At 40.5% G+C, this 25680-nt stretch overlaps 2 protein-coding genes across 7 annotated transcripts in view; one reads left to right on the top strand and one right to left on the bottom strand.

Moving 5' to 3' along the window:
• The window catches only part of MGAM (maltase-glucoamylase), a 185486-nt gene that overhangs the window by 21089 nt on the left and 138717 nt on the right, over positions 1-25680 (top strand). For 2 of the 6 annotated variants that reach the window (XM_054559911.2, XM_054559916.2), the window contains exons 2-3: positions 17818-17956; positions 20354-20425. The exons of 2 other annotated variants lie outside the window; for them this stretch is intronic. The gene's annotated coding sequence lies outside the window, so the exon portion shown is untranslated. Of the gene's footprint in view, positions 1-17817; positions 17957-20100; positions 20426-25680 lie in introns of those variants that run through there. 2 more of the 6 variants (XM_054559915.1, XM_063726175.1) reach the window with 1 other exon arrangement.
• On the bottom strand, positions 5520-9862 carry TAS2R38 (taste 2 receptor member 38). The gene has a single exon (XM_054559918.1). It carries the CDS (start codon positions 8446-8448, stop codon positions 7447-7449), a length of 1002 nt encoding a protein of 333 aa, XP_054415893.1. The 5' UTR covers positions 8449-9862; the 3' UTR covers positions 5520-7446.

The raw sequence follows: 25680 nt of genomic DNA on the forward strand, positions 1-25680 counted from the left end.
CTTTTCTTTTGAATGAAGCAACAAAAGCAAAGATTTATTGAAAATGAAAGTATATTCCACAGTGCGGGAGCAGGCCCAAGCAGTGGGCTCAAGGGCCCAATACAGAATCTTTTCAGGTCTAAATACCCCCTAGAGGTTGGTGTTCCCCCCTTCAGAGTGGTGAGTTACCCCAGGCCCTGGGTGGGTCCACAGATGATATCTGGGAGCCAGGGATTAAAGTAAAAAACCTTAGAAATTTACCTGGTATCCCATTCTACTGAAGCTAAGCTGGCACTCAAACCACAAGACAAAGTTCTTCCCATTCTTCTCTGCCCTTTCCCCAGGCAGAGGAGCCTGTCTTGTGGCCACCATCACCACGGTTCCACAGGGAGTTCTGCCAGACCTCCACTGATGTTCACTTAAACATTAAGAGCTCTTCAGTCAGCTTGTGATGAATGCTGCCAGGCCTAGAACTCATTCTTCAAGGTAGCGGATTTCCCTCCAGCCCAGGACAGGCTCAGAAATACTGACCAAGAGCCTAGGCCTGGATTCAGGGACCCCAAGATGCTGCTTGGTGCTCTAACCTACTGTGGCTAAATTGGGACCTAAGGTGGAAGACAAAGCCCCATTTACTTTTCCTCCTGCTTTTCTCAAACAGAAGGAGTCTTTCACCATAACCGCCACAGCTGAATATGTGCTGGATCACACCTGAAGCCAACATGTCTCAGAGCCCAAACTGCAGCATATTACCTGGATATTACTGTTGGTTATTCAGGGCCTGGGGTCTCTTTAGTCAGTAGGTGATGCATCCTGTCAGATCTCCACTTTGACAGGGGAGCACCAAGTTCAATGTAAAGTCCCTCAATCACTGCACTCTCCCTCTCCCAAAGAAATTGATTTCTCCACAATGTGTGGCTGCTTCTGGGGTGTGTGGGCAGGGTGGCACAAACACTCTCTTAGCCACTCTGACACAGGTCATGTGCCCCTCAAGTCCACTGGCTCTGAGCCTAGCCTAGCACTAAGATTTGACCAGAAATTGCAGTCCTTGTGGCCCAATCTGCCCCTCAAGCTTACTTAGAGCCCTAGAGCACTCCGTCTTGCAGTGGCAAGGCTGGCCAGAAGTTCTGGCCTCTGGGATACGCAATTCCCTTCTGGCTAGGGCCAATTCAAATGCCCCCTCCGTGGACAGATGTCAGCTGAATTTCACCTGGTTCTGCTTTCTGCTGTGACAGGGCAGCACGGAGTCAATGCAAAGCCTCACACCTGCTGTGCCCTCCTTCAAGCACACAGACACTCTATGCCATGTGTCTGTTGTCAAGGCATGGGGAGGGGTATAGGCTTCTATTCAGCCACGTTGCTCCATCCCTTCCCCTTCCCTTTTCTAAGCTAATAAGTCTTTACATAAATTAGCCTTTTTTTTTTTTTTGATGGAGTCTCGCTCTGTCACCCAGGCTGGAGTTCAGTGGTGCCATCTTGGCTCACTGCAGCCTCCGCCTCCCAGGTTCAAGCAATTCTTCTGCCTCAGCCTCCCTAGTAGCTGGGATTACAGGCGCATGCCACAACGCCCAGCTAATTTTTGTATTTTTAGTAGAGACAGGATTTCACCATGTTGGCCAGGCTGGTCTCCAACTCCTGACCTCAAGTGATCCACCTGCCTTGGCCTCCCAAAGTGCTAGCATTACAGGCTCTCAAAAATGAGCTACCGTGCCCAGCCTAAATTAGTCTTTTTAAACTATGTACAAAACAAAACGTGGAGTTACAAACTAAAGTTACAATAATACTAGCTTTTAGACTCATAATTTTTTAAGTGTATTAGTCCCTTTAATCATGTAGAGAACAAAAAGTGGAGTCACAAACTGTTTTTACTAACTTACACTAGCTTTTATTAACTGCCCATGTAGCTTTATTAAGGTCTTTTTTTTTCATACAGCTTTGAATTCCTATCTAATGTTCTTTTGTTTCACCTTGCAGGGCTCCCTTAAGCATTTTTTGCAGAGCAGATCTGGTGGTAATGAACTCTATCAGATTTTCTTTGTCTGAAAATGTGTCAATTTCTTCATCACATTTGAAGGACGGTTTATTGAATATAGGATGGTTGACAGTATTGTTTTTGGCACTTTGAATATATTGGTCCAGTGCCTTTGTCTTAACAGACGTATTTGAAAAGTAAAGAGATATTTGAAAGTAATAGGATACAAAAATTAACCAAGTGATATAGTTTGGATGTTGTTCTCTCTAAATCTCATGTTGAAATGTAATCCTTAATGTTGGAGGTGGGGCCTGGTGAAATGTGTTTAAACTATGAGGGCAGATCTCTTGTGGCTTTGTGCTTTCCTTACGATAGTGAGTGAATTCTCATGAGATCTGGATGTTTAAAAGTGTAGCGCATCTCCCCTCCCCTCTCTCTCTTGCTCCGGATCTTGCCATGTGAGATGTCTGCTCCCCTTCACTTTCCATGATGACTGTAAACTTCCTGAGGTCTCACCAGAAGCAGATGCTGTTGCTGTGCTTCCTGTACAGCTTGCAGAACCATGAGCCAATTAAACCTCTTTTCTTATAAATTATCCAGCCTCAGATATTTGTTTATAGCAATGCAAGAACGACCTAACACACCAAGAAGATGAAAAGCATATGAAAGCTAGAGTGACTATTTTAATATCAAAGTGAACTTCAAGGCAAGTATTATAAGATATAAAGTATTATGAGAGATAAAGGTAATTTTAAATTATTTTATAATTCTAAAATTATAAAGGGTGAATTCATCAAATACACAAAACGATTATAATCATGTAAGATTTAATATCAAAGCTTCAAAAAGGATGAAGCAAACACTGACAGGACTACAGAGAGAAGCAGACACATCCATAATTGTGGCAAAAGATTTTTACACTTCTTTCTCATTATTTGAGATTAAAATGAGGCAAAAAGTCAGTAAGAATGTAGAAGATCTAAATAACACTATCAAGCACCTTGACCTAATCGGTAGTTATGGGGCACTACATTCAACAACAGCATATCCTTTTCAAATACACATGACTTATTCACAAAGATAGACAATATGCTGGGCCATAAAGTAATTTCAAATTATTGAAATTTTGATAAATTTCAAAAGATTGAAATATTACAGAATATGTTTTCTGATGGCAATGGAATTAAATTAGAAATTAGTATCAATAAGATATCTAGTGAAGTCCCAAATTCTTGGAAATTAAACAGTGCAATTCTACATAAAACATTGGTTAAACCACAAATATAAAGTATAATTAGATAAAAGTTCAAATTGAATAAGAATGAAAATGCAACATATCAAAATTTGTGTGATGCAGCAAAGAAGTGTTGAGCAGGAAACTTAAAGCTTAAATGTTTATATTAGAACAAAAAAATGTTAAATTATTGATCAAATTCTTTGCCTTAAGAAGCTAAAACAGGAAGAGAAATTAAACCAAATAAAGAAGAAAAGAAATAATAAATAATAAAATATAAATAGGAGAAAATAAAAGTGGAGAAAATCAGATGAAACCAAATGATGATTGCTTGTAAACATCAACAAGTTGATGAATCACTAGCTAGAACAATAAATAAAAAGAGACAACAAAGTAATCAAAACTGAGAATGAGGGAATAGAAAACCAGATACTACAGACATTAAAATGTTAATAAAGGGACATTCTGATCAAATTTATGGCAAAAAGTTGAAAACTTAGATAAAATGGACAAACTCCTTAAAAAGTGAAACCAAAATAGACACAAGAAGAAATAGAAAATCTTAATAGTACTATATCTATTAAATAGGTTGTAATTATTTTAAAAAAAGCAAACATTCATGAATAAAAAACTTCAGGTCCAAATGGTTTCTCTCGTGAATCATATCAAATATTTAGAGAAGAAATAATACCAATCTTACACAAAGTTTTAAGAAAATAAAGGTGGAGGAAATGTTTTCTAACTTGTTTCATTAGGCCAGAATAACCTTGTAACCAAATCTTGACAAAGATACGTAATTAAAAAAAAAAGAAAAATAGAGGTTGGTATTCCACATAAACATATATACAAAGATCCTTGACAATATATTAGCAAATAAAGTAGTGCAACATATAAAGAGAATAATACACTATGACTAAGTGAGGCTTATACCAGGAATGCAGAGTTTATTTAACATCCAAAGATTAATCAGTGTAATTTACCATGTTAACGAAATGGAGAAGAAAAACTGTAGAATAATCTCAATAAATACAAAATTTTAAAATAAAATTCAATACTCATTAATGGTAAAAATTGTTAGCAAAGTAGGAATTAAAATGGGCTTTTTACATCTGATAAAGGGAATCTAAAAATGACCTACAGTTAACTTTATACCCAGTGATGAAATAGTGAATATTTTCTTCCTAAAAACAGGAATAAGGCCAGAATGTGTACTCACATTAAATCTAATCAGCACTACACTGGAGATCCTAGCCAGTGAAATAAATTTAAAAAAAAATAAATAAAGGTCATACATATGGAGAAAGAAGAAATAAAATTGTCTTTATTTGCTGATGACATAATTAAGTAGAAAATTTCAAAGAATCTTCAAACAGCTGCTAGAACCAATATATTAATTTGGTATAGTTGTAAGATAATGGTTAACATACAAAAATCAATTGTATTTTTATATGCTGGTAGCAAATAAAAATGTAAACAACTCTATAACAACAACATTATTAAATATTAAATACATAAGAATAATTTTACCAAAAGACCTTTACACTAAAAATTACAAAACATTGTTGAGATAAAGACAGAAAATAAAGAGATATGTTTATAGATTTTCAGATGGAATATTTTTGAATATTTAAAAACTTGTTAGTAATCTACCATAATCAAAAAGTGAGGTATTGATTAAAGCCTGGACAAATAGATCACTGGAATGCAATATAGAAACCAGAAAAAGATTCATGCATATATAGTCGTATGATTTTCAACAAGAGTTCAAGTGAATTAGAAAATAAAAATCTTCAATGAATAATATTGGAATACTTAGATAGACATATAAAAACAGTAAAGTTCAGCCCTACTTAATACTACACAAAAAAATTAATTCAAGATCAAATATAGTCCCAAACATCAAAGTAAAAACTATGAAAATTCTAGAGAAAATCATACAAACTGTTTTTTTCATGTCAGAGGCAGGCAGATATTTTTTATAGCAGACACAAAAAGCACAAGCATTGTAGAAAAAAAATGACATTAGATTTTATTAAAAGTCATCATTTCTGCTTATCAGCACACTACTAAAAAATAAAAAGGAAAACCATAGTCTGGGTCAAAATATTCACAATGCATATATCAGACAAAGGAATTGTATCCAGAGTGTATATGTTATATATATATATTTTCACATACATATATACATATATGTATGTATATACACACACAAACAAATCAATAAATTTCTACAAATCAATTATAAAAAGACAACCTAATATAAAACAGTTGTGTATATATAGGAGTTGGATAAGAATACATATATGTATATTATCACACATACACAAATGCTACAAATCAATAAACTCTTATAAATCAATAATAAAAACATAATATTAAAATGGGCAACAGTTACTTTATAATAGAAAAAATACAAATAGCCAAGAAGCACACAAAATTGTTCTCCATATCATGAGTTAGAAGACAAATGCAAATGGAAACCACAATGAGATACCATTTCATCCCCACTAGAATGGCCAAAATCAAAAAGACTGACAACACCAAATGTTGGTGGGAATGTGGAACAGCTCTCCTACATTATTGAGGGGAGCATAAAATGTTAGAATCACTTTGGAAAACTTTTTAACAGTTTTTATAAAGTTAAATGAATATAAATTTTTTAACACAGTAATTTCACCCCTAGGTATTTACCTGAGAAATGAACCTATGCCTACAAAGAAATGGAATCAAGAATGTGTATAGAAACTTTATTCATAGTAGCCCCACACTGTAGGCAATGCAAAATGTTCAGCAATAGTGAGTAGGTAAGCAAGCAGTGACTCATATAATATTATGGGTGAATCTCAGAAACATAATGTTAAAAATAAAGCCATACAAATAAACATATGAAAAAATGCTCCACCTCTACACCAACAGGGCATCTAGAAGAGTGGATCTCAACATTGGCTGCACCCTGAAATCACCTGAGGAGCATTAAAGAAAAAGAAGCCTCATTTCGTCTCAAGAGATTTGATTTTATTGGTCGTATTTGGCCTGGACATTGAGATTTTTAAAAAGCCCCTTAGATAATTTCAATGTGCAGCCAAGAGCGAGGACCTAGGTCTTTGAGGGAATCCTGGGACAACTTCAGTGTCCACCAAGGAAAGGAAGCCAGATGAAGTTGCAAATTTTGTAGCCACTGGAGGTGAAGAAATGGCTAATTTTTGGAGGAAAACTGAGGTGAAGAAGATTTGGATCTATTAAGACCAAGTGCCTGAGAGGAGGAAACAGTTCTCTGGCCCCACAGCTGGCAGAACTAAGAGCCTTGGTGGTGAGATGCTACAACTGTGAAGCCTGTGAACTGCGAAGCCTATCAAGATTTAAATGTCTGGTATGCCTTGTTTTCTCCTGAGTCTTTCAGTACCTGATTTGAGGAAAGCCTTCCTGGCTGGGTTCCTGTGCAGGAATACAGAGAATGTCAGATCTCTACAAATATACCTTTCAGCTAGGTGATTTTGGTAGGGTCCCCAACTAGAGAGACCAATACTTGGTACCAGGCAAAGCACCATCTTCAAGGCAAATTGGGCATAGCCAGAAAGCCCACACAAGGCACCTACTGGCATCCAGGTCACCTACTGAGCAAATATCTGCTTCTCTTCCATCCTTATAAAGTAGGTCAAAGTGCATTTCTGGATCAGTGTATTTTCAGACAAAACGACCCCTATCCTCTTGTGCCTCTTGAAGTTATGTGGTACCTCTTGAAGCTGAAATTATGATGGTTATCTTTCCAAGTTTGTCTTTGTTTCCATGAAAATTGTGGAGTTTGAAGAGGATTATATACTTATTGTAGTAGTGAATATTTCCAAAAATGATGCTAGCACCAGTTCTGAGAAAGAGGTTTAGCAGTCATGTTAAAAGCCAAACATATTATCTTGGGATTTAGATATTATTTCAGAAGAGATGATTTCTCATGGTTTGATTTATACCAATAATAAGCTATAGTCTATAAAGGATTTACACCAAATCTGTAATTATTTTGTGCATTTTATCAAAAGAAACCTAGGGCACCAACAACATTATTCTTGCCTAAGCCATGTATAGTGCATAATTATTTTATTCATCTATAAGTGAGTTCATTGATACGAAGTGGAGAGACTTTCAATTGTATTTTATAGAAGAAATCAGAAGGCTTTGTGAGGAATCAGAGTTGTATTCCTGAAGAATCAGAGGCATATTCATGAAGACTCACAGGCATATTAATGAAGAGCTCATTTCATGTCCGTTCTCAGCACAGTGTCCGGGAATCTGCCTTGTGGTCGGCTCTTACCTTCATGCTGCTCTGAGCCCAGAGCAGAATGGTTGTCACAGCTCTCCTCAACTTGGCATTGCCTGAGATCAGGACAGCTGCATGCCCAGAGGGACAAGCTGCCATTATCCCAACACAAACCATCACCCCTATTTTGTTGCGCCACAGAATCAGTAGGGGCACTGAGATGAAGGCAGCACAGGATGATATCACAAAGAAGCAGAAAAAGGAGACAAGAGACTTGAGGGCTTTAATGTGGGCCTCCAGGCTGGGGTCACGAGAGTCTCTGGTATAGACCTTCATTGTCCTCATGTGCCTTCCCAGGGAGACAGTCAGCATCCCAGAAGAAACCAGAAACAATAGGAAAGGAGGCACAGACCACAGATAGCAGAAGAGAAAGGAATAAAATAAGTTGAGATCTTTAATCTGCCAGTTGAGCCTTGCATTGTTATTCATGAATAGAAAAGTTGTGACTGTGAAGTGAGGTCTGCTAAAAAAGCACCAAACACAGAGGACAGTGCAGATGCAGGAGCAAAGAATAATACCCAGGGGCATCTGGGAGATCTTCCTGGAGACCCAGCTTGCCAAGCAGATCAGGAAGGTGTGAGAGAAACGGATGAGCTTGGAGCAGTAAAGCAGGCTGAGGCAGGCAGCAAGCCAGAGGTTGGCTTGGCTTGCAATTATCCATAGCATGATGATGGCTTGGTAGCTGTGGTTCAGTGGTTCACTCAACTTCTGGAAGTGGGTAAGCTGGATAGCACTCAGGAACAGCAGTCCATGCAGGAAAAGCCGGCTGATGCTGAGACACAGCAGCACACAATCACTGTTGCTCAGTGGCTGCCTCTTCACTACGTCCCAAAAATTCACCAAGAAAATGAAGGCATTGGTCAGAAACCCCACTGCAAACTCCAGGACTGAAATGAACAGAAATGTACTCCTGACTTCATAGGACACAGCGCAGATGCGAGTTAGAGTCAACATGATGTCACTTCTCTAATTGGCTACTCTACTTCTCTTCTCTAGTTGGCTAATCTAAAGACCTAGTTGCCACCCAGTGCAGAAAGGTAAATGTACGTTCCAAGCCAGAACCTTTCCTTCACAAAGCATCCAGCTCTTTGCCTAGATCTATCCCAAAGCGAGCACATAAAAAGTTCTGGCAGGAAACTTAGAGGGATGTTGTTTCTCTAGAACATCTCTTGGATACATATAAGAGCTTATAGGGTAGAAGACTGATGGTTCTACCTCTTGGGTGATGCAAGATTAATAAATCCAGGTGTTCCTGTACAACCGCCTTCCCAGAAGGCCATAGCACAGTATCAGGGATGCAAACAAAACAGGGCCTCAATTTCCCAAATCCAGTTTTGCATGCCCATCTGGACCTGTGGGGGTGGAGAAGAGAACAGGATTTGCTTATGGGTTTTGAGGAAACCTGCAGCAGGCAAAGCAGATATTCTTGGTGATCTAAGGTTTGAAATAGAGTCTCTTTTCATTTGCATTCCTTCTCTCATCTGTGAAGTAATGACTGTTATCACAGACTGTGTTTTTAATATAGACAAACGCATGGTTCCTTTCTATGTGTCAGTGTATGACTGCAGTTTTATTTGCTATTGCCAAAGGTTTCATGCAATCATCATTATTATGCCAGGCACTGTGCTTGGCAAGGAGAATATTAACACGAACAGGACTAGCACTCTGTCATGAAGGGAGAGGAAAGGGGGGCATAGCTGGTTCAGATTATTATTATTTTTATTTTTTTAATTAGTATACTTTAAGTTCTGGGATACATGTACAGAACATGCAGGTTTGTTACATAGGCATACACGTGCCATGGTGGTTTGCTGCACCCATCAACCCGTTATCTACATTAGGTATTTCTCCTAATGCTCTCCCTCCCCTTGCCCCCAACCCCCTGACAGGCCCTGATGTTTGATGTTCCCCTCCCTGCGTCCATGTGTTCTCATTGTTCAACTGCCACTTATGAGTGAGAACATGTGGTGTTTGGTTTTCTGTTCTTTAGTTTGCTGAGTGTGATGGTTTCCAGCTTCACCCATGTTCCTGCAAAGGACATGAACTTATCCTTTTTTATGGCTGCATAGTATTCCATGGTGTATATATGCCACATTTTCTTTATCCAGTCTATCACCGATGCACATTTGGGTTGCTTCCAAGTCTTAGCTATTGTGAACAGTGCTGGCTTGGATTATTACAGGAGACTTTTAACTGCTCTCTCTGCTTCCCAACTCCCTTACTCTATTTTCCACAAAGCAACAGTAGCAATCTTGATAAGATCTAACTTAGAGCCTGTCATTCCCCTGTTTAAACCTTTCAGGGCCTCTAAACTCCCTCACTATTGTTAAAAGAAACACCTTATCCAAATTGAGTTTAACAGAGTTTAATTGAGCAAAGAACAATTCATGAATTGGGCAGCCTTCAGCGACAGAGTAGGTACAGAGACTCCAGCACAGCCACATGGTGGAAGATTCAGGGACAGAAAAAGGCAAGTGATGTACAGAAAACGGAAGTAAGGTACAGAAACAGCAGGATTGATTACAGCTTGGCATTTGCCATATTTGAGCACAGTTTGAATAGTTGGCCACCACTGATTGGCCAAAACTTGGTGATTGGCACAAGCGTAGGCTATGGTCTGTTTATAACTCCGTTTATGTTATAGTTCACAATGTACAGAGAAACCTTTAGGCCGGACTTAAAATATGTGGTAAGGTAGCTTTAGGCTAAACTTGATTTAACACTATAAAAGCTAAGTTCCTACAGTGGCCTACAGGTCCCACATAATCAGAGCCTCTGTTCCTGCTCAGATGTTGTCTTTGTCTCTGTTTCCACACCAGCCTCATGGACCTTGTTCCTGTTCTGTGAATTCACCAAGCACCCTCCTACCACAGAACCATCGAACTTGCACTTTTCATTCCCTGAATTATTTTTCCTCTATGTCTTCCCGTGTCCCACTTTGTTTTTAAAAGATCTCCTCTCAAAAGTCATCTTATTAGAGAGACTTTCCCTATGAATTGTATCCCTTGCCCTATATTAGGTGCATACTGTAATACTTAACCTGTTTTATATTTCTGCATAGATTCAATTATTTGTTGCCTATACCCACCACCCCCCATTAAAAATGTAAGCTTCATGAGGGTATTTATTACTTAACACATGTTTTTGAATGAATGAAATTTTCGTAAATGAAACATTTAGTAGTCTATAGCATCCCCACATGTTATATTTATAACATAATGTTGTATTACATTTTTAATGTTCCAGGAATTATATTCTAACATACATGTGTATAATTTCTGAAGTCTAGCTTTTTCTCCTTTTAAACATTTTCAAATATTTGTTGAACTCTGGCCTTCCAATATTTCTAATTCTCCTTGATTTCTAAAGGAAGTGGATGGATTTCATGGTCACATCTATAAGCTTTGGAAAAATTCAGGCTAGTTACTCAGTGGAAATTGGAGAACTGATTATTTAGAGACTGGTTGTTATTTTCCAACATTTCCTCCCACTCTTGTGCTTCTTTCCCACTCTTACAAATGCTGTGACTTTTCCAGTTCTTTTATGATTGCTCTTCATGTCTCATTCACTCATATTGGGGAACGAGTGAAGATGGAAGGAGAGGAGCAGTTGAGTGGCTCTGCCTTCACTTGCTATCTGTTGTGTGATAACATCTTCTCTAAGAAGTGGAGCTTGCTCTGCCTAGTGCTTTGCCGGCCCCCTCAACTTACTCTTTATACACAGCTGCACTTTGGGCATTCCACTTTCTCTAAGTGTGCTCCCAGCTTAGAGGCAAAGGCTTGTGTTGAGAGTGTGGGCTCTGGATCCAGGCCACTTTGAATTAAGGTCTGGCTCTCCTGCTTACTCACTGTGTGATCTTGACAAGTGACTGAACTCTTTCATTCATCTCAGATGAAATGGAGATGATCAAAATAACACACACCTAAGAGGGTTGCAAGGATTACTTAACACACGTGATGTGCTTGGAATTGTGACTGGCATATGATGGCCCAATCAATAAATGTTAGTTATTATTACCACTGTTCTAAAGTGTTGCTCTTGATGTTCCTCACCCAGCCTTTTTTGCATATTCATTTAAAATACTCCTTTAATCCTTGTTGTGGGAAGTCAGGGACCTCAAACGGAGGGACCGGCTGAAGCCATGGCAGAAGAACGTGGATTGTGAAGATTTCATGGACATTTATTAGTTCCCCAAATTAATACTTTAATAATTTCTTATGCCTGTCTTTACTGCAATCTCTAAACATAAATTGTGAAGATTCCATGGACACTTATCACTTCCCCAATCAATACCCTTGTGATATTCTATTACCTTGTGAAGTATGTGATCTCTGTCACCCACACCCTATTCGTACACTCCCTCCCCTTTTGAAAATCCCTAATAAAAACTTGCTGGTTTTGCGGCTTGTGGGGCATCATGGAACCTACCGACATGTGATGTCTCCCTTGGACGCCCAGCTTTAACATTTCTCTCTTTTGTACTCTGCCCCTTTATTTCTCAAACCGGCTGACGCTTAGGGAAAATAGAAAAGAAACTACGTGAAATATCGGGGGAGAATTTTGCCCGATATCTCGCTGAATTTCCCCCGATAAATCCTTTAAGAGTTATTGGTGCTGCCCCATTGGTGTTTTTAGATACTTTCTCTTTGTATTTTTTATGTTTTGACTAAAGCTCCTTATTTATTATTAGTAGTGACATGTCAGTGATTACTAAAGATGTTCACTTTTGTTTTATTCTGAACTGTTCATATGCAGATATTTATATAGTCCTTATTTGTGCATCATGATGTAGCAGTTGTATTTAATTAATTGTGTTTGTGACCACTTCATTTGGGTCATTCATGCTTACAGAGTGTCAAACACAGAGTTCTGCACTTTCAACTTAAGCTAATTTTCTCCTTGTCTTCACCACACCAGGTGGCAGTGTTGCACTAAAGGTGTTTAGAAAAGATGTTTGCCTCCCTAAAAAGTCTAGGTAGAAACTTGCTCCACTGCACAAGCAGAGATATATAACTGTACAGCAGAGCCATTTATATCAAGATTATAACCTTTTATTAAAAAATAAAGTTCTTTATGTTATTTCTTGGAACACCAGATCCAATCTTTTTTCAGTAATCAAGGGCTCTTTCAGAGAAAGGTAACACAAACCTTCACTGATACTCCCCCTCCATTTGACTTATGTACACAGTGTTTGGGATTATCTAAGTAATCGCCTTTGCAGATAGTCCTTAGCTATTGGCTATTTTTTGAAAAATGGTTTACTTAGGAAGCTAAAAAACAGTAAAGTCAACTGCAATGCCAGTAAGAGCAGTGGTAGGAACACAAAAGCTCCTTATTTGTTATTAGTAGTGATATAAGTCAGTGATTACATCTCTATCAGATGTAATAAAAAAAATCTTAGTCCCTGGATTTTGCAACTAAACAGATGTTAAAAATTCTTAACCTAAATAAATTTGTGTTTAGACTTTTGCTGCCATTTATTTTTGGAGATTGGAATTACATTCTTTGGATTGATTTTTAAAAATTGGTCTTTGTTAGCTTGACAGAAGAATTAGTTTGATTAGTAATATCAAACTAGTTTGATTAACTAGTTTGATTAATATCAAACTAGTTTGATTAACTAGTTTGATTAATATCAAACTAGTTAGTTTGATCAGTAATATCAAACCTCATTCCCTTAAAATACCTTGCTTAGATGTTTCCAATGGCTAGAGAAATGGACATACCAATATATGTTTATTAAGAGCAAAATATATTCCACCTGTTGTAATGGGCATTGAGGACACACTGGTAAACAAAGGGGTATTAGAGGAGCTGAAAGAGCACAGCCTTAAAGCCATAAAAGTAAAGCCATAAAGCTTAAAGTAAGCCATACCTTACTTTAGAGGAAAAACACCACTAGATGACTTCAGATAGCAGAGTGAACCGAAAGAAACAATGTTGGGGGAGAGACAACGGACAGGAAACAGACAATTGGGGTAGTGTCAATAGGAAACACTGGCAGTGGCCATCATCAACAGCACTCAAAACAGATGAAATGGCACCCAGGAAGTCGATGAGGCAGGAAGGAGCTCGGTGCTTTCACGAGGAGAGGGGAGGCCCGCGTGGCTGGCTTGTAACCATAGGTGAGACTGGAGGGTGACTTCTTCCACTACCGTGTAATTACAATATAAAGTAACCAGTGATTGGCTATCTCCCATTCTTCCCCTGTGATTGGCTATCTCCTGTTCTCCCCCTGCCGGAATTCCTAGGACAACGAGACAGGTGGGAAACAACAGACCTAGGAGGAGTCTCTGCACCTCCAATCTCCCCAAATAATCGGGCAAAGCAATGGACTCCAGCTTTTCCAGGAAGTTCCAGCTCCCCTGCGACCGAGTCCTCCCCAATCGCTACTTAACAGCTCCCACCAGGTGGCGCCAGAACACTGCGAGGCCTGGAATTCCTGGCAGGCTCTCAGCGCATCCTCACCTCAGCCGTTTAAATCTAGCAATAATGGGGTTCCGTATCTCACGCAATTGAAATTTTAGACTCCACTTACTGCGTTATGATAGGCTGAATTTCCTTGAATCTCACAGTTGCCCTGCGAAGAATGTAATCATATTTCCATTGTACTGATGAGAAAGTGGTTTCAGGAAAGTTAAATAGTTAAATATCTTGGCCAAGGTAACTAACCTAGTGAGCAGCTGGGATTCCAACCGCAGGTATTCTGATTTCACCTTTGGCGTTCCTTCCTCTGAGCCTAATTCCCAATCTAGAGTACGGGCTGAAGGAGATACCCTTGCTTTGATAAGACACCTGGTAACATTTTTTTTTTTCCCCAACCTCAGCCCTATCTGAGCTTTTTTCTTATTCTTATTCTTTTTTTTTTTTTTTCGCGTGGGCAGAGGGAGTGCAGTTGCTCTTGTGGACTGGACTCCCTCAGGGTGATAGCTCATTCCATTCCCAGGAGAGAGAGAAAAATTGAGTCTGGATAGGTTTACATCTCAGGAGGCCACTGTTCTGGTAAGGGAAGGGGTGGGGAAAATTTCGCTAGGCTCGTTGAAAGAACATGTCGATCTATGCAACAGGTTAACATAGCTATTAATAAGTTAGAGCCCTGGAGCATAAAAGGAAATTCCTCAGAATTTTTTCAGGTGGATCTGGGATGATGTCTTCCTTTATTCCCTTCCTACAGGCTTCCTATATCTTCTTTGCTTCCATTATACTTTGTTCATAGCACTATTGTAGCACTTACCATATGTATTAAAATATGTATTTGTGGCTGGGCGCGGTGGCTCACGCCTGTAATCCCAGCACTTTGGGAGGCCGAGGTGGGCGGATCACGAGGTCAGGAGATCGAGACCATCCTGGCTAACATGGTGAAACCCTGTCTCTACTAAAAATACAAAAAAATTAGCCGGGCGTGGTGGTGGGCATCTGTAGTCCCAGCTACTTGGGAGGCTGAGGCAGGAGAATGGTGTGAACCCTGGAGGAAGAGCTTGCAGTGAGCCAAAATTGCCCCACTGCACTCCAGCCTGGGCGACAGAGTGAGACTCTGCCTCAAAAAAAAAAGTATTTGTTTACATGGGTATCCTCAATTATATTGAGTTCTTCAAGAGTAGGGATTATGTATTGTTCTTTTTGTTTACTCCTTATTGTATATGACAAGTAATTAGATTTTTGTTGGTTTATTTGGCCATTCACTGTAAATCCAAAGTAATGGTTTGACCAACCTTGCTTTCTTATGAATGTAGGTATATTGGCCCTGCTTAAATCTAGATGAATTCACTCCTGGGATTCTTTTTATATTTATTTCCTTTTATGAGACAGGGTCTCACTCTGTTGCCCAGGCTGGAGTGCAGTGGTGTGATCTCGGCTCACTACAATTTCTGCCTCACGGGCCCAAGCCATCCTCCCACCTCAGCCTCCAGAGTATCTGGGATTACAGGTGCACGCCTCTATGCCCAGCTAATTTTTGTATTTTTTTTTATAGAGATAGGGTTTCACCATGTTGCCCAGGCTGGTCTCAAACCTCTGAGCTCAAGCGATCTGCCCAACTCAGCCTCCCAAAGTGCTGGGATAACAGGCATGAGCCACTGCATCTGGCCTCCTGGGATTCTAACGTGTTTTCTGCACTGAAGATCAAAGGCTGAATGTCTTTATAACCCATTATGTAGCCATTCAGGAGAGCACTCATCTTAAGAGAAGAAAAAATTAGGTAGTGAAATGATTCATTAACAAAACTGTAGGCACCAAAGTGTAGGCAGGCTCTTGTTCGGGGGACATGGTGTTTGCTATGAGGGCTTGTCCTCTGTTCCAGTCCGATGGACTTCAGTCTGAATCCAAAGAACAGTTTATTAAGTAAGCTCTTTTGGCTGCAAGCAGTAAAGATTCATTCAGGTGAGCTCCAGTAATCTGGATTTTTATAAGCTATATCAATAGTTCTCAAGGCTTAAGGTGCCCCACACTAGGGAGATCAGGATCACCAGGGGACTTGTTAGAAATGCAAGGCCCCTGACCTATTGAATAAAAACCTCTGAAGGTGTTCATGACTCTATGTTCTAACAAGCCACTCAGGTGATTCTGACGCACACTCATGTTTGACAACCACTGGGATATAAGAGAGAAAGATGTTCCAGGACTTCAGCAATGAGCCACATTTCACAGAGATTAAACATCACTTGGGTGCTGAAACTTTATTCAGGATCCATGTTGGGTTTTTTTTTTAGCAGTAGGAGTTAATTGCCATTCACTTGAATGCTCCACTGTAAGGGATATTCAGACTCTTGTTAGAAAAGGAGGGCTTTGATGGTTTTAGATGGTATAGTGCCAAGAGTCCCAGGAATTCCCAAATCTAGCTCTGCCATTTATTCCTGTTACCTGAGAAGAACAGCAGTGAAAGGGGGTATAATGTGGGTATTACTCTTTTAAATGTGACAGCAGCACCCAACAGCTCTCGCTGCAGAGCCCTGGTACCAGTTGGGTTTAAGCAAGCAGCAGGCCTAGGTAGAATCCACACACCCAATTTGCCATTCTTTCCAGGGTAGTTACTACCAATCGCCTATGTGGTATTCTCCCCATTATCAGCAGAACTTCTGTGTTTATTAGGCATGTCAGTATTCCCAATTTAAAAGAACTACAAATCTCATCCTTCTTTCAGATAGGAATGTCCAAATGACACAAGAAAAAGTAATTGGATGGAATTTCTTAGAAAGCCCTTGTTGCATTTCCCTTTTTCTGTGCCTGAACTTGAGTGTTATTGTTGGACTCTAACCATGAGGCAAAAGCCAAGAGAATCTCAAAGGCTTCACTCTGAAATCCTTGATGGCTGAAACCACACCAGCAACTACTCTTTTCCAGCCTTCTCATTATGTGATAATGGGAAACGCTTATGTCCTTAAGCTACAATGCTTGGAACATTATTATTGGAAGCTGAATGCAATTACTAACTTATCCAATATGAAACTTACACCTTGGGACCAGAATGCGCAAGAGTGGAGAGAGGGAGAGAAGAAGTGGGAGCGGGAGAGACAGAGAGAGACAGAGAGAGAGAGAGAGAGAGATTACTTACCCACTTATTTGGAGAAAGAGAGAAAGAGGAGATAACTTGCCTGCATGAAGGATCTTGGATCTAATTGCCCATCTAAGCATGAGAAGCCAAGGGTGAAATGGAGAGAAGGGCAGCCTGCTTCCTGTCTAGGTTTGCTTGTCAAGAAGAGGCAGGAAACGAGAAGTACAGTAGAGGAAACCAAAGAAAAGATGTCTTTACTTCCTACATTTTAAGGCATATTGTTTTTGCCCACATGTATTTGTTAAAGGGAGGTTGGCAGAGTGGTACTGGTATGAGGACATGTGGTTAAAGATTCTCTCACACAGTTTTTATTTCAGTTTTTCTATTTTTTCATTTTGTTCTTGATACTAATTGATCTTGCTAGCAATTCTTTCTGTGTCTTACACTGAGAAAGAGAATCTGAGTGGTTGAGTGGTGATAGAGTGGGACGCTTCCTGAGCTGTAGGCCAATTTAAGGATTGGCTGTCTTTGGGTTAGGTGCCCATCCCTGGTCCCAGCATCTTTAATGGCAGCATGGAACTTGTGATTAGGGACATAAGATCACTTTTCTCAGCAGGGACCCGTGGGTGGGGATTCCTTTTGAGGGATCTCTGGACCCCTCTTAAAGTTTTATTTTGTTCACAAACATGAGCTAAGGGTGAGGAGGTTTTAAGTAAAAGCTGATAGAGCTGTAAGCCATTGGATGACAGCCCTTTTGTGCTTCTTCCTAGCAGATTTCATATAAGAGAACACTGTGTAGCACTGGCACTTGGAGGGTTCTTTCTCTTCTGCAGACATGGGAGCTCAAGCCATACCCAGAGACAGTGTGGACATGGCGATTCCCAGAGAGCAGGCCAGGAGGAGAGGGAGGTACCTGGAGGAAGGATGCTGAGCCAGAGAAGACAGCAAACATGACAGAGACCGTACATGGCTGTAAGACACTGTTTGTGAATTTAAGACATTTCCTATGGCATTCTTTTCACATTTTTCCCTTGGGGTAGGGGACTGAGGGGAAATATACCTACCAGTGGCTCATTATAGGGGAAAATTTCTGCAGAATTTAGTGTTCAATGTTGAAAAACAATTGTGTACATTTGCGTACTATTATATTATACTGCCACAATTTTAGCACTTCAAAATATTGATTGAAATTACTTTTTCTTTTCCAATAATCTTGAACTAAAATGGAATTTCCAAGAAAATGCATTATGAACCTCTCAATATGCCACCACATACCTCCTAGGGTACATGTATCCTCATCTAAAAAATAGAACTCAATGGGGATGCCAAACAATTGGGAGGGACTTTGTGGAGATTTGGAGGTCCTATACTTGCAGGTGGTGGTAAAAGCCAGAAAAATGCAGATAACAGGAGGATAAATTTTTGCTCATAGGGTAGACTATGATTGGACATTTTTGGTGGAGATATTTATTTATACTGGACAATGGAGACAACCCGAGCCTGTCATAGCAGGGCTAGCAGGGACCATTTTGTCACATGGCACAGAAACTGACAAAAACTGGAAGTTAGGATAGTGGTGGTGCTGGTGGTGGTGGTGGTAGCCATAGGCATAGTAAAGGTAGTGTTTTGGTGAAGAAATAGGAGAATTACATGAAATTAAGTTGTACCTTGGCCTTCACAGAAATGAAAAGAATACTGGCAGTTAATCTCTCTGCTTTTCCTTCTTTGGGTTTGAATGTTTTCTTTCTGTTACTCTCTACATGTGTATCCCATTCTCTTTTGGACAAACAAACATTTTCAGTAAAACTAATTTCTGTGTCTTAATAACATGCTGTAATCCCACAGACATAGTGCTCACTCAGTGCAGTATGATTCAGGCACTGTGTCTCAAATCCAAATTTTTGGGAGGGCGAATCCATCTGGACGAGGTCGGATCATCTGTCCAGCTGGTTCACTCAGCTGAGGTCAGAGTGTTAGGGTTATGTTGAGCTTCCCACACAGAAGTGAACCGTGCAGGTGTCATCGAGGCACAGGGGACAGGGGCATGGAGGAAATAATGGGGGTTTCTAGAACAAGATTTGAGCATAAAGAGAAATAGCCATCTCTGAGGTGAGGATGCTAGAATTTGACAACTGATAGGATTTGAGGGATTCCCGTTTGGGAAACTTGGTTGCAAATCCACTTTGAATTTGTTGAATGAATGAACAAACATTTAGTTTGAAAAAGCCATTTTCTGTATTTACTGCTTTCAAACCCTATGAACAATTGGATTCCTGGATTGAAATTAAATTAGAATGAGTTTAACCCCACCACTATATAAGTGACCTTTAGCAACTCATTTCCCTTAGTTTGTTTCCTTATTTATACATGGTCATTAAAAATACCTGCCTTATCTTAAAGGATTGTTGTGATCAATGAAATAGTACAGATTAAAGTACTCTGAGGCTGGGCGTGGTGGCTCATGCCTTTAATTTCAGCACTTTGGGAGGCCAAGGTGGGTGGATCACCTGAGGTCGGGAGTTCAAGACCAGCCTGGCCAACATGGTGAAACACCATAGCTACTAAAAATACAAAGATTAGCCGGGCGTGGTGGTGCATGCCTGTAATCCCAGCTACTCAGGAGGCTGAGGTGGAAGAATAGGTTGAACCCAGGAGGAGAGGTTGCAGTGAGCCGAGGTCGCGCCTCTGCACTTCAGCACTTTAGCCTGGGCGACAGAGCAAGACGCTGTCTTAAAAAAAACAAAAAAAATTTAAAAGGTACTCTGAAAACTGCAAAGTGTCACACAATGCAAAGTTGTTGTTGTTTTTTGTTTTGTTTTGAGACAGAGTCTCACTCTGTCACCCAGGCTGGAGTGCTGTCGCGCGATCTGGGCTCACTGCAGTCTCTGTTTCCCAAGTTCAAGCGATTCTCTTGCCTCAGCCTCCTGAGTAGCTGAGATAACAGGTGCCCACCACCATGCCTGGCTAATTTTTGTATCTTTAGTAGAGATGGGGTTTCACCATGTTGGCCAGGCTGGTCTCGAACTCCTGACCTCAGGTGATCCACCCGCTTCGGCCTCCCAAAGTGCTGGGATTACAGGCGTGAGCCACCGTGCATGGCCAAATGTAAAGTTTTATGTGAATACTAGGTGATGTGTTATTCCTAAAATTCTCTCTGTACTCATACTTGTGTGTGCATGTGTTCTTGTTTGTGGTGGTGAAGAGGAAAGGAGTAGAAGACAGTGTAAAGCTGCTAAATAATAGATATTTCACAAGACAAGGAAATGCTGTAATGTCCTGTGTACATTGTTTCTGCTCTCAGCTTCCTCTGAACATTTCTAGGCAGAGAAATTACTCCTACTGCAGCTAACTCCTTTTTGCCCTTTGCAGGTGGCATGAGATGTTAAGGTCTTTTATATGGGACAAAAGAAGGAAAACAACTTGGCTACAATAAAAACAGAGGTAAAAATTAACATTTGTAGGCTATGAAGACTGTGAGAAATCATTTTGATAGGTAGGGGGTGTAGATGCCATGTGCTTGTGAGTGTGTGTGTGTGTGTGTGTGAGTATGTGAGAGAAAGAGAGAGAGAAAGAGGGAGGGAGAGAGAGAGAGAGAGAGAAAGAGAGTCTTGTAGTAGTGGTTTTTTCTCCATTGGCCTGTGGAATCAGTTCAGTGTGGGATGTGTTGACTGTTTACTGTGGCTATTCCTAAGGGTTGAGGAACTGGAGGAGTAGTTCTTAACAGAATTTAAGCTAATGATACTGCTTGTTGGATATTATTTCATTTTCAGAAAGGACTGGCTGAGGAGGGGTTGGGAAACTGACGTTGGATGTCAGGTACTTATGTCAGCTTAGGCTCAAAGTAACATCATGAAGTACTCATGATCATCCCTGATTTCCAGATAAGGCAACTGAGCTTCAGAAAATTGAAATGATTGTCTAAGTTCTGCAGAAAGTAAGTAGAGGACCTCATATTTAAGCCCAGGCTAGTTTGATTTGAAACTCCATGTTCTTCCTTCTTTTTTTTTTCGATTATTAGAGACAGGGTCTTGCTGTGTTGCCCAGGAAGGAGTGCAGTGGTGCTATCATAGCTCCCTGCAGCCTCAAACTCCTGGGCTCAAGTGATCCTCCTGCTGCTGTATGGGGGCTGAGAATCCCTAAAGTGCATTCTCCAAATTTTCCAAAATTCCTCAATTTTTATGGAAAATTCCCCAAATTTTCAGTTGAAATCATCTGAAAATTTAACATGAAATACTCTCCAAGAAATGATTTATCTTGAATGAAATACTGTATTTGACAATTTCATAGTAAAGGGATATTTTAGGGACACCTAATCCACCCACAGTTAATTACTGGTAAAATCCACACAGATAAAATTATTATTTTCTACAAGGATTTTATTCCAGGAAGGGAGAACACATGAAGTCATGTTCCATGTAGGAGGAGGAAGGATGCACACTGGGCCTCATCTGTCCCTTCTGGGGTCAGCATTCAGAATGGGATCTTCATGTGGGTCTGGCTTTGACAGAGAGTTTGAGGAAGCTCTGTGGGCAGCGTCTTAAGGAGTGGCTAGCACTCCTCTGAGCACTTTGGGGATTGCACACCTATAAAACAGAGCAATATATTCTGGAATGCACTATTACTCCAGCGGCTTGGGAAAGGGGAAATGTCAGAACGACAATTACAACACACATAGAATGCTTACTATGGCGTATGTATCATGCCAAATGATTCACATGCATTATTTCGTTCCCTCCTCATATCTACACAACTTCACTCCAAAGAACATGCATCCGTGCAGCTTCCAGAGTCCCCTGTGGATACTTGGTCTGCGTGGAGGTGTGGGGAGAAGTAATATTCTTCTGGACTAAAAACTGAAAGAAGCAGATAATCCAGTGTTTTGAATCTGTGTAGAAATCTATCTCGTGCTTATGACAGCGATGGGCAGTTTCTTACCTGCAATGGTTCCCTATTGCTTGCAAAATCTTCTTGCTGAGATGAGATGCTAGAATCTCTGCATTGTGGCTCCAGTGTACTTTCCCAGAAGTGTCCCTGATTGTCTCACAACTGTCTTCTCTGTGTCTTTTTACTGCAGTTTCTAAAACAGGTTCTGTTATTTCTTACCTGTGGGTCTGGCTAATGCTGCTCCCTTCGCCCAAAATATTTTTCCTTTTCTCCTTCCCTTCCCACTTCACCTAGCTATGGCTTTGATTTCTTTCCTGTCCCTCCCAGCGTGTGTATTCTCTGTCCAGTAGCATCTGTTGGTGCTGTCTTCTCTTTAGCATCATAGCCATTTGACTTCTCTCTGCTATGAGGTCATGGAGGAATCACGCTCTTCTATGTTTCAGTGCAGGCTTGACCAGACTGCCTGGCTTTGCATTCTGGGTTTGCCTCTCATTAGTTACATAACCTGGGGCAAGTCGCCTTTGTGCCTCAGGTTTCTCATCTGTAAAACTCGGAAAATAACAGTACCGACTGCATAGTGTAGTTACCAGGAGGAAGTGAAATAATGCATGGAAATCATTTAGCATAGAACACAGGCCACAGTACGCACTCCGTAGATGTTGTTATTGTTATTCTCATAGTGCCTTGTTTGTAGTACACATATAATGACTGTATATTGATGGAATTGTGTGGAGGAAGTGGTTATTGCTATATTTTCTGTGGCCAGAAGTGAGGAGGCAGCCCCAGGGTTAATGCTTGATCCAGAGGTGGCGTCACAATGGCTAGGGTAAGGGTGGTGGCTGGGGATGGAGAAAAGGATTTTTTTTTTTTTTTTTTGAGACAGAATCTCACTCTGTTGCCCAGGCTGGAGTGCAATGGCACAATCTCAGCTTACTGCACCCTCCGCCTCCCAGGTTCAAGCAATTCTCCTGCCTCAGCCTCCTGAGTATCTGGGATTATAGGCACGCGCTACCATGCCCAGCTAATTTTTGTATTTTTAGTAGAGACGGGGTTTCACCATGTTGTTCAGGCTGATCTCGAACTCCTGACCTCGTGATCCGCCCACCTCGGCCTCCCAAAGTGTTGGGATTAGAGGCGTGAGCCACCGCACTCGGCCAAGAAAAGGAGATATTTTAATCACATTCCAGTCCTCACGTTTGCATAGTCTCCGTGGCTCCCAAGTAGACATGCTTTGCTAATATCTCCAAGCCCAGATAAGGCCATGTCACCAGACAGCAAGCCACTCCAGGCACCACAATGATTATACCTTGGTCTGGCCTGAACCATGTTTTTAAATCCAGGGACTTGGAGCTAAGCCTTTACACTGCCACAGTCAGGCAACATCATAGATATTGTGCATGGTAGGTGTTCAATAATTTTTCCTTTGTAAACATGAATGACTGCCTGCCATGTTCAGAATTCTGATTTGGGGTCAAATGAGAGATTGGCATATTTGAATGGGCCTTGGATTGGGGATTCAGGGTCTGAGCTCTTGTCACAACTGTGGCAGATGCATACTAATCATATTAATTGTAACTGACACTTACTGAGTATTTACTAAGTAACATCAAGTCTTTTACTCACATTAATTTGTCTAGTTTATAAATTTATTGGAGAGGTAGTATTTTAATCTTCATTTAAGTTAAAGAATCAGAGACTTAGTTGCTTAAGCTCCCCCAGTTAGTAAGCAGACCTGGGCTTTGCAATTCAGGCCTGCCCTGTTCGGATCTGGAACTTTGAGTTACCACCCACACAAACCTCCTATTCCTGGGTCTCAATTTCCTCTTCTGTAAAATAAGGAGGCTATGCTTAGTGATTTTTAAAGTTCTTTAAGGGCAATGCCAAACAACTCAATTCACATGTCTTAGGAGCTTGGTGGATGTGCATTTGGGTGGCAGCTTAGACATTTGCTGCCTTGGGGCCATTGCGAACATCAGTGAGATCACGTAGGCCAAGGTCTTGTTTTTATTTATTTATTTTTATTGAGGCGGGCTCTCACTCTGTTACCCAAGCTGGACTGCAGTGGCGTGATCATAGCTCACTGCAGCCTTGACCCCCAGGCTCAGGTGATACTCCCACTTCAGCTTCCCAAGTAGCTGGAACTACAGGTGTGGCCCACCACACTTGGCTGATTTTTTTATTTTTTGTAGAGACAGGGTCTCCTTATGTTGCCCAGGCTGGCCTTGAACTCCTGGGCTCAAGTGATCTTCTCATCTTGGCCTCCCAAAGTGCTAGGATTACAGGTATGAGCCACTGCTTCAGACCCAAGGTCTTGGCACTCGGCCAGCCTCCATGCATGCCAGTTTTCCTTTCTTTCCTCTTTTAGCTGTAAATTCTTTGATTCCATGATGCCGAAGAAACACGGTAAGTCAGTGTTCCCACGGTGGTTGGTGTTCACTGATGGTTGGTGAAATAAGAAAAGGAAGGATAAGGAAGTAAACTTTTCAAAGAGATAAATTGATTCAATTTTGATTGTCTGTCTATGTCTACTGTGAAATGACTGTGATAAGAGATAGTGATTTTTGTTTGTATTTTCCAGATGATATACATGGTTTAGAAATTTAGGTCTCTTGGCCCAAATTGTTTTCTGAATTTTCACTAGCCCATAAAGACAAATGCCTAGAAATAGCAGTAGCTGAGCAGGACTTTTTAAATGATGTGTGGTAAAACAGCAATTGTTTTAAAAATTTCTAATATATCACAGACTGTGGCTTTTGTAAAATTAAAACTAAATTACTTGAAAAATAAATTTTAAAAAAGCATATGCAGATACAAGCTCCGTTTTTTAATTATCAAGATCAATGACATGAAATGATTCTGTCAAATTGTAATGCAAGTCTCTCAACACTTATCTTCAATTTCTGTGCTTATTTCTCTGGAAGCTGACAACCACAGGTTTACAGATAACTCTTGGAGTATCACAGAGCGGGGAACTCTGCCCTACTAGGAGGAAGGTCCACTTAGTAACAGAGAGAAGTTCTTAACCTGGGGTTTGTAGATATAATTCTGAGAGCCTGTGAACTTGGAAGGGGAAAATATTTACATATCTTTTCTTTGCTAAATTCTAATTGAAATTTAGAGTTAGGCTGCAAACTACAGTGGTGTTAGCAGTACCTATGAATTTGGTTTCAAGAGAGCTCACGGTTACTTTCACATCATATATTTAAAACAATCTCAAAATATTGTTTACGCTTATCATGTTTTTGAAATTGCAATCGCTATTAGACATATCACTTTATTGTTAGTATATCATTAAAGAGGCATGAACTATAATTTAAAAAATATTATAGTAACTGTATTTCAATGTAATTGATTTTCTTTGTATCTCAGCTCACTGCAACCTTCGCCTCCCGGTTCAAGTGGTTCTCTTGCCTCAGCCTCATGAGTAGCTGGGATTACAGGCACACACCGCCATGCCCGGCTAATTTTTATACTTTTAGTAGAGACATGGTTTCACCATGTTGGCCAGGCTGGTCTTGAACTCCTGGCCTCAGGTGATCTGTCCGCCTCAGCATCCCAAAGTGCTGGGATTACAGGCGTGAGCCAGTGCACCTGGCCTAAGAATTAATTCTAAGAGAGGTTTATAAGTGTGTCTCAGCTCAGTAAGTTCTTCTTGCCCACTGCCCTCCAAAAAGATCAATGAGAACAGCAGGCACTGCAGTAAATAAAGAGTTGAATAATCACAGGGCTGGCCAAAGAAGAGCAGGGAAAAACTTCTCAATCCCATCTTCCCCAGGATTCAAAGGCTAAGGTTTGTAAAGGGTACTTTGGTG

Source organism: Pongo abelii, chromosome 6, assembly GCF_028885655.2.
Source record: "Pongo abelii isolate AG06213 chromosome 6, NHGRI_mPonAbe1-v2.0_pri, whole genome shotgun sequence".
In the NCBI taxonomy this organism is placed as follows: domain Eukaryota; kingdom Metazoa; phylum Chordata; class Mammalia; order Primates; family Hominidae; genus Pongo; species Pongo abelii.

Excerpts from the sequence above, each read along its gene's own strand:
- TAS2R38 (XM_054559918.1), bottom strand. The coding sequence starts at position 8,448 with ATGTTGACTCTAACTCGCATCTGCGCTGTGTCCTATGAAGTCAGGAGT.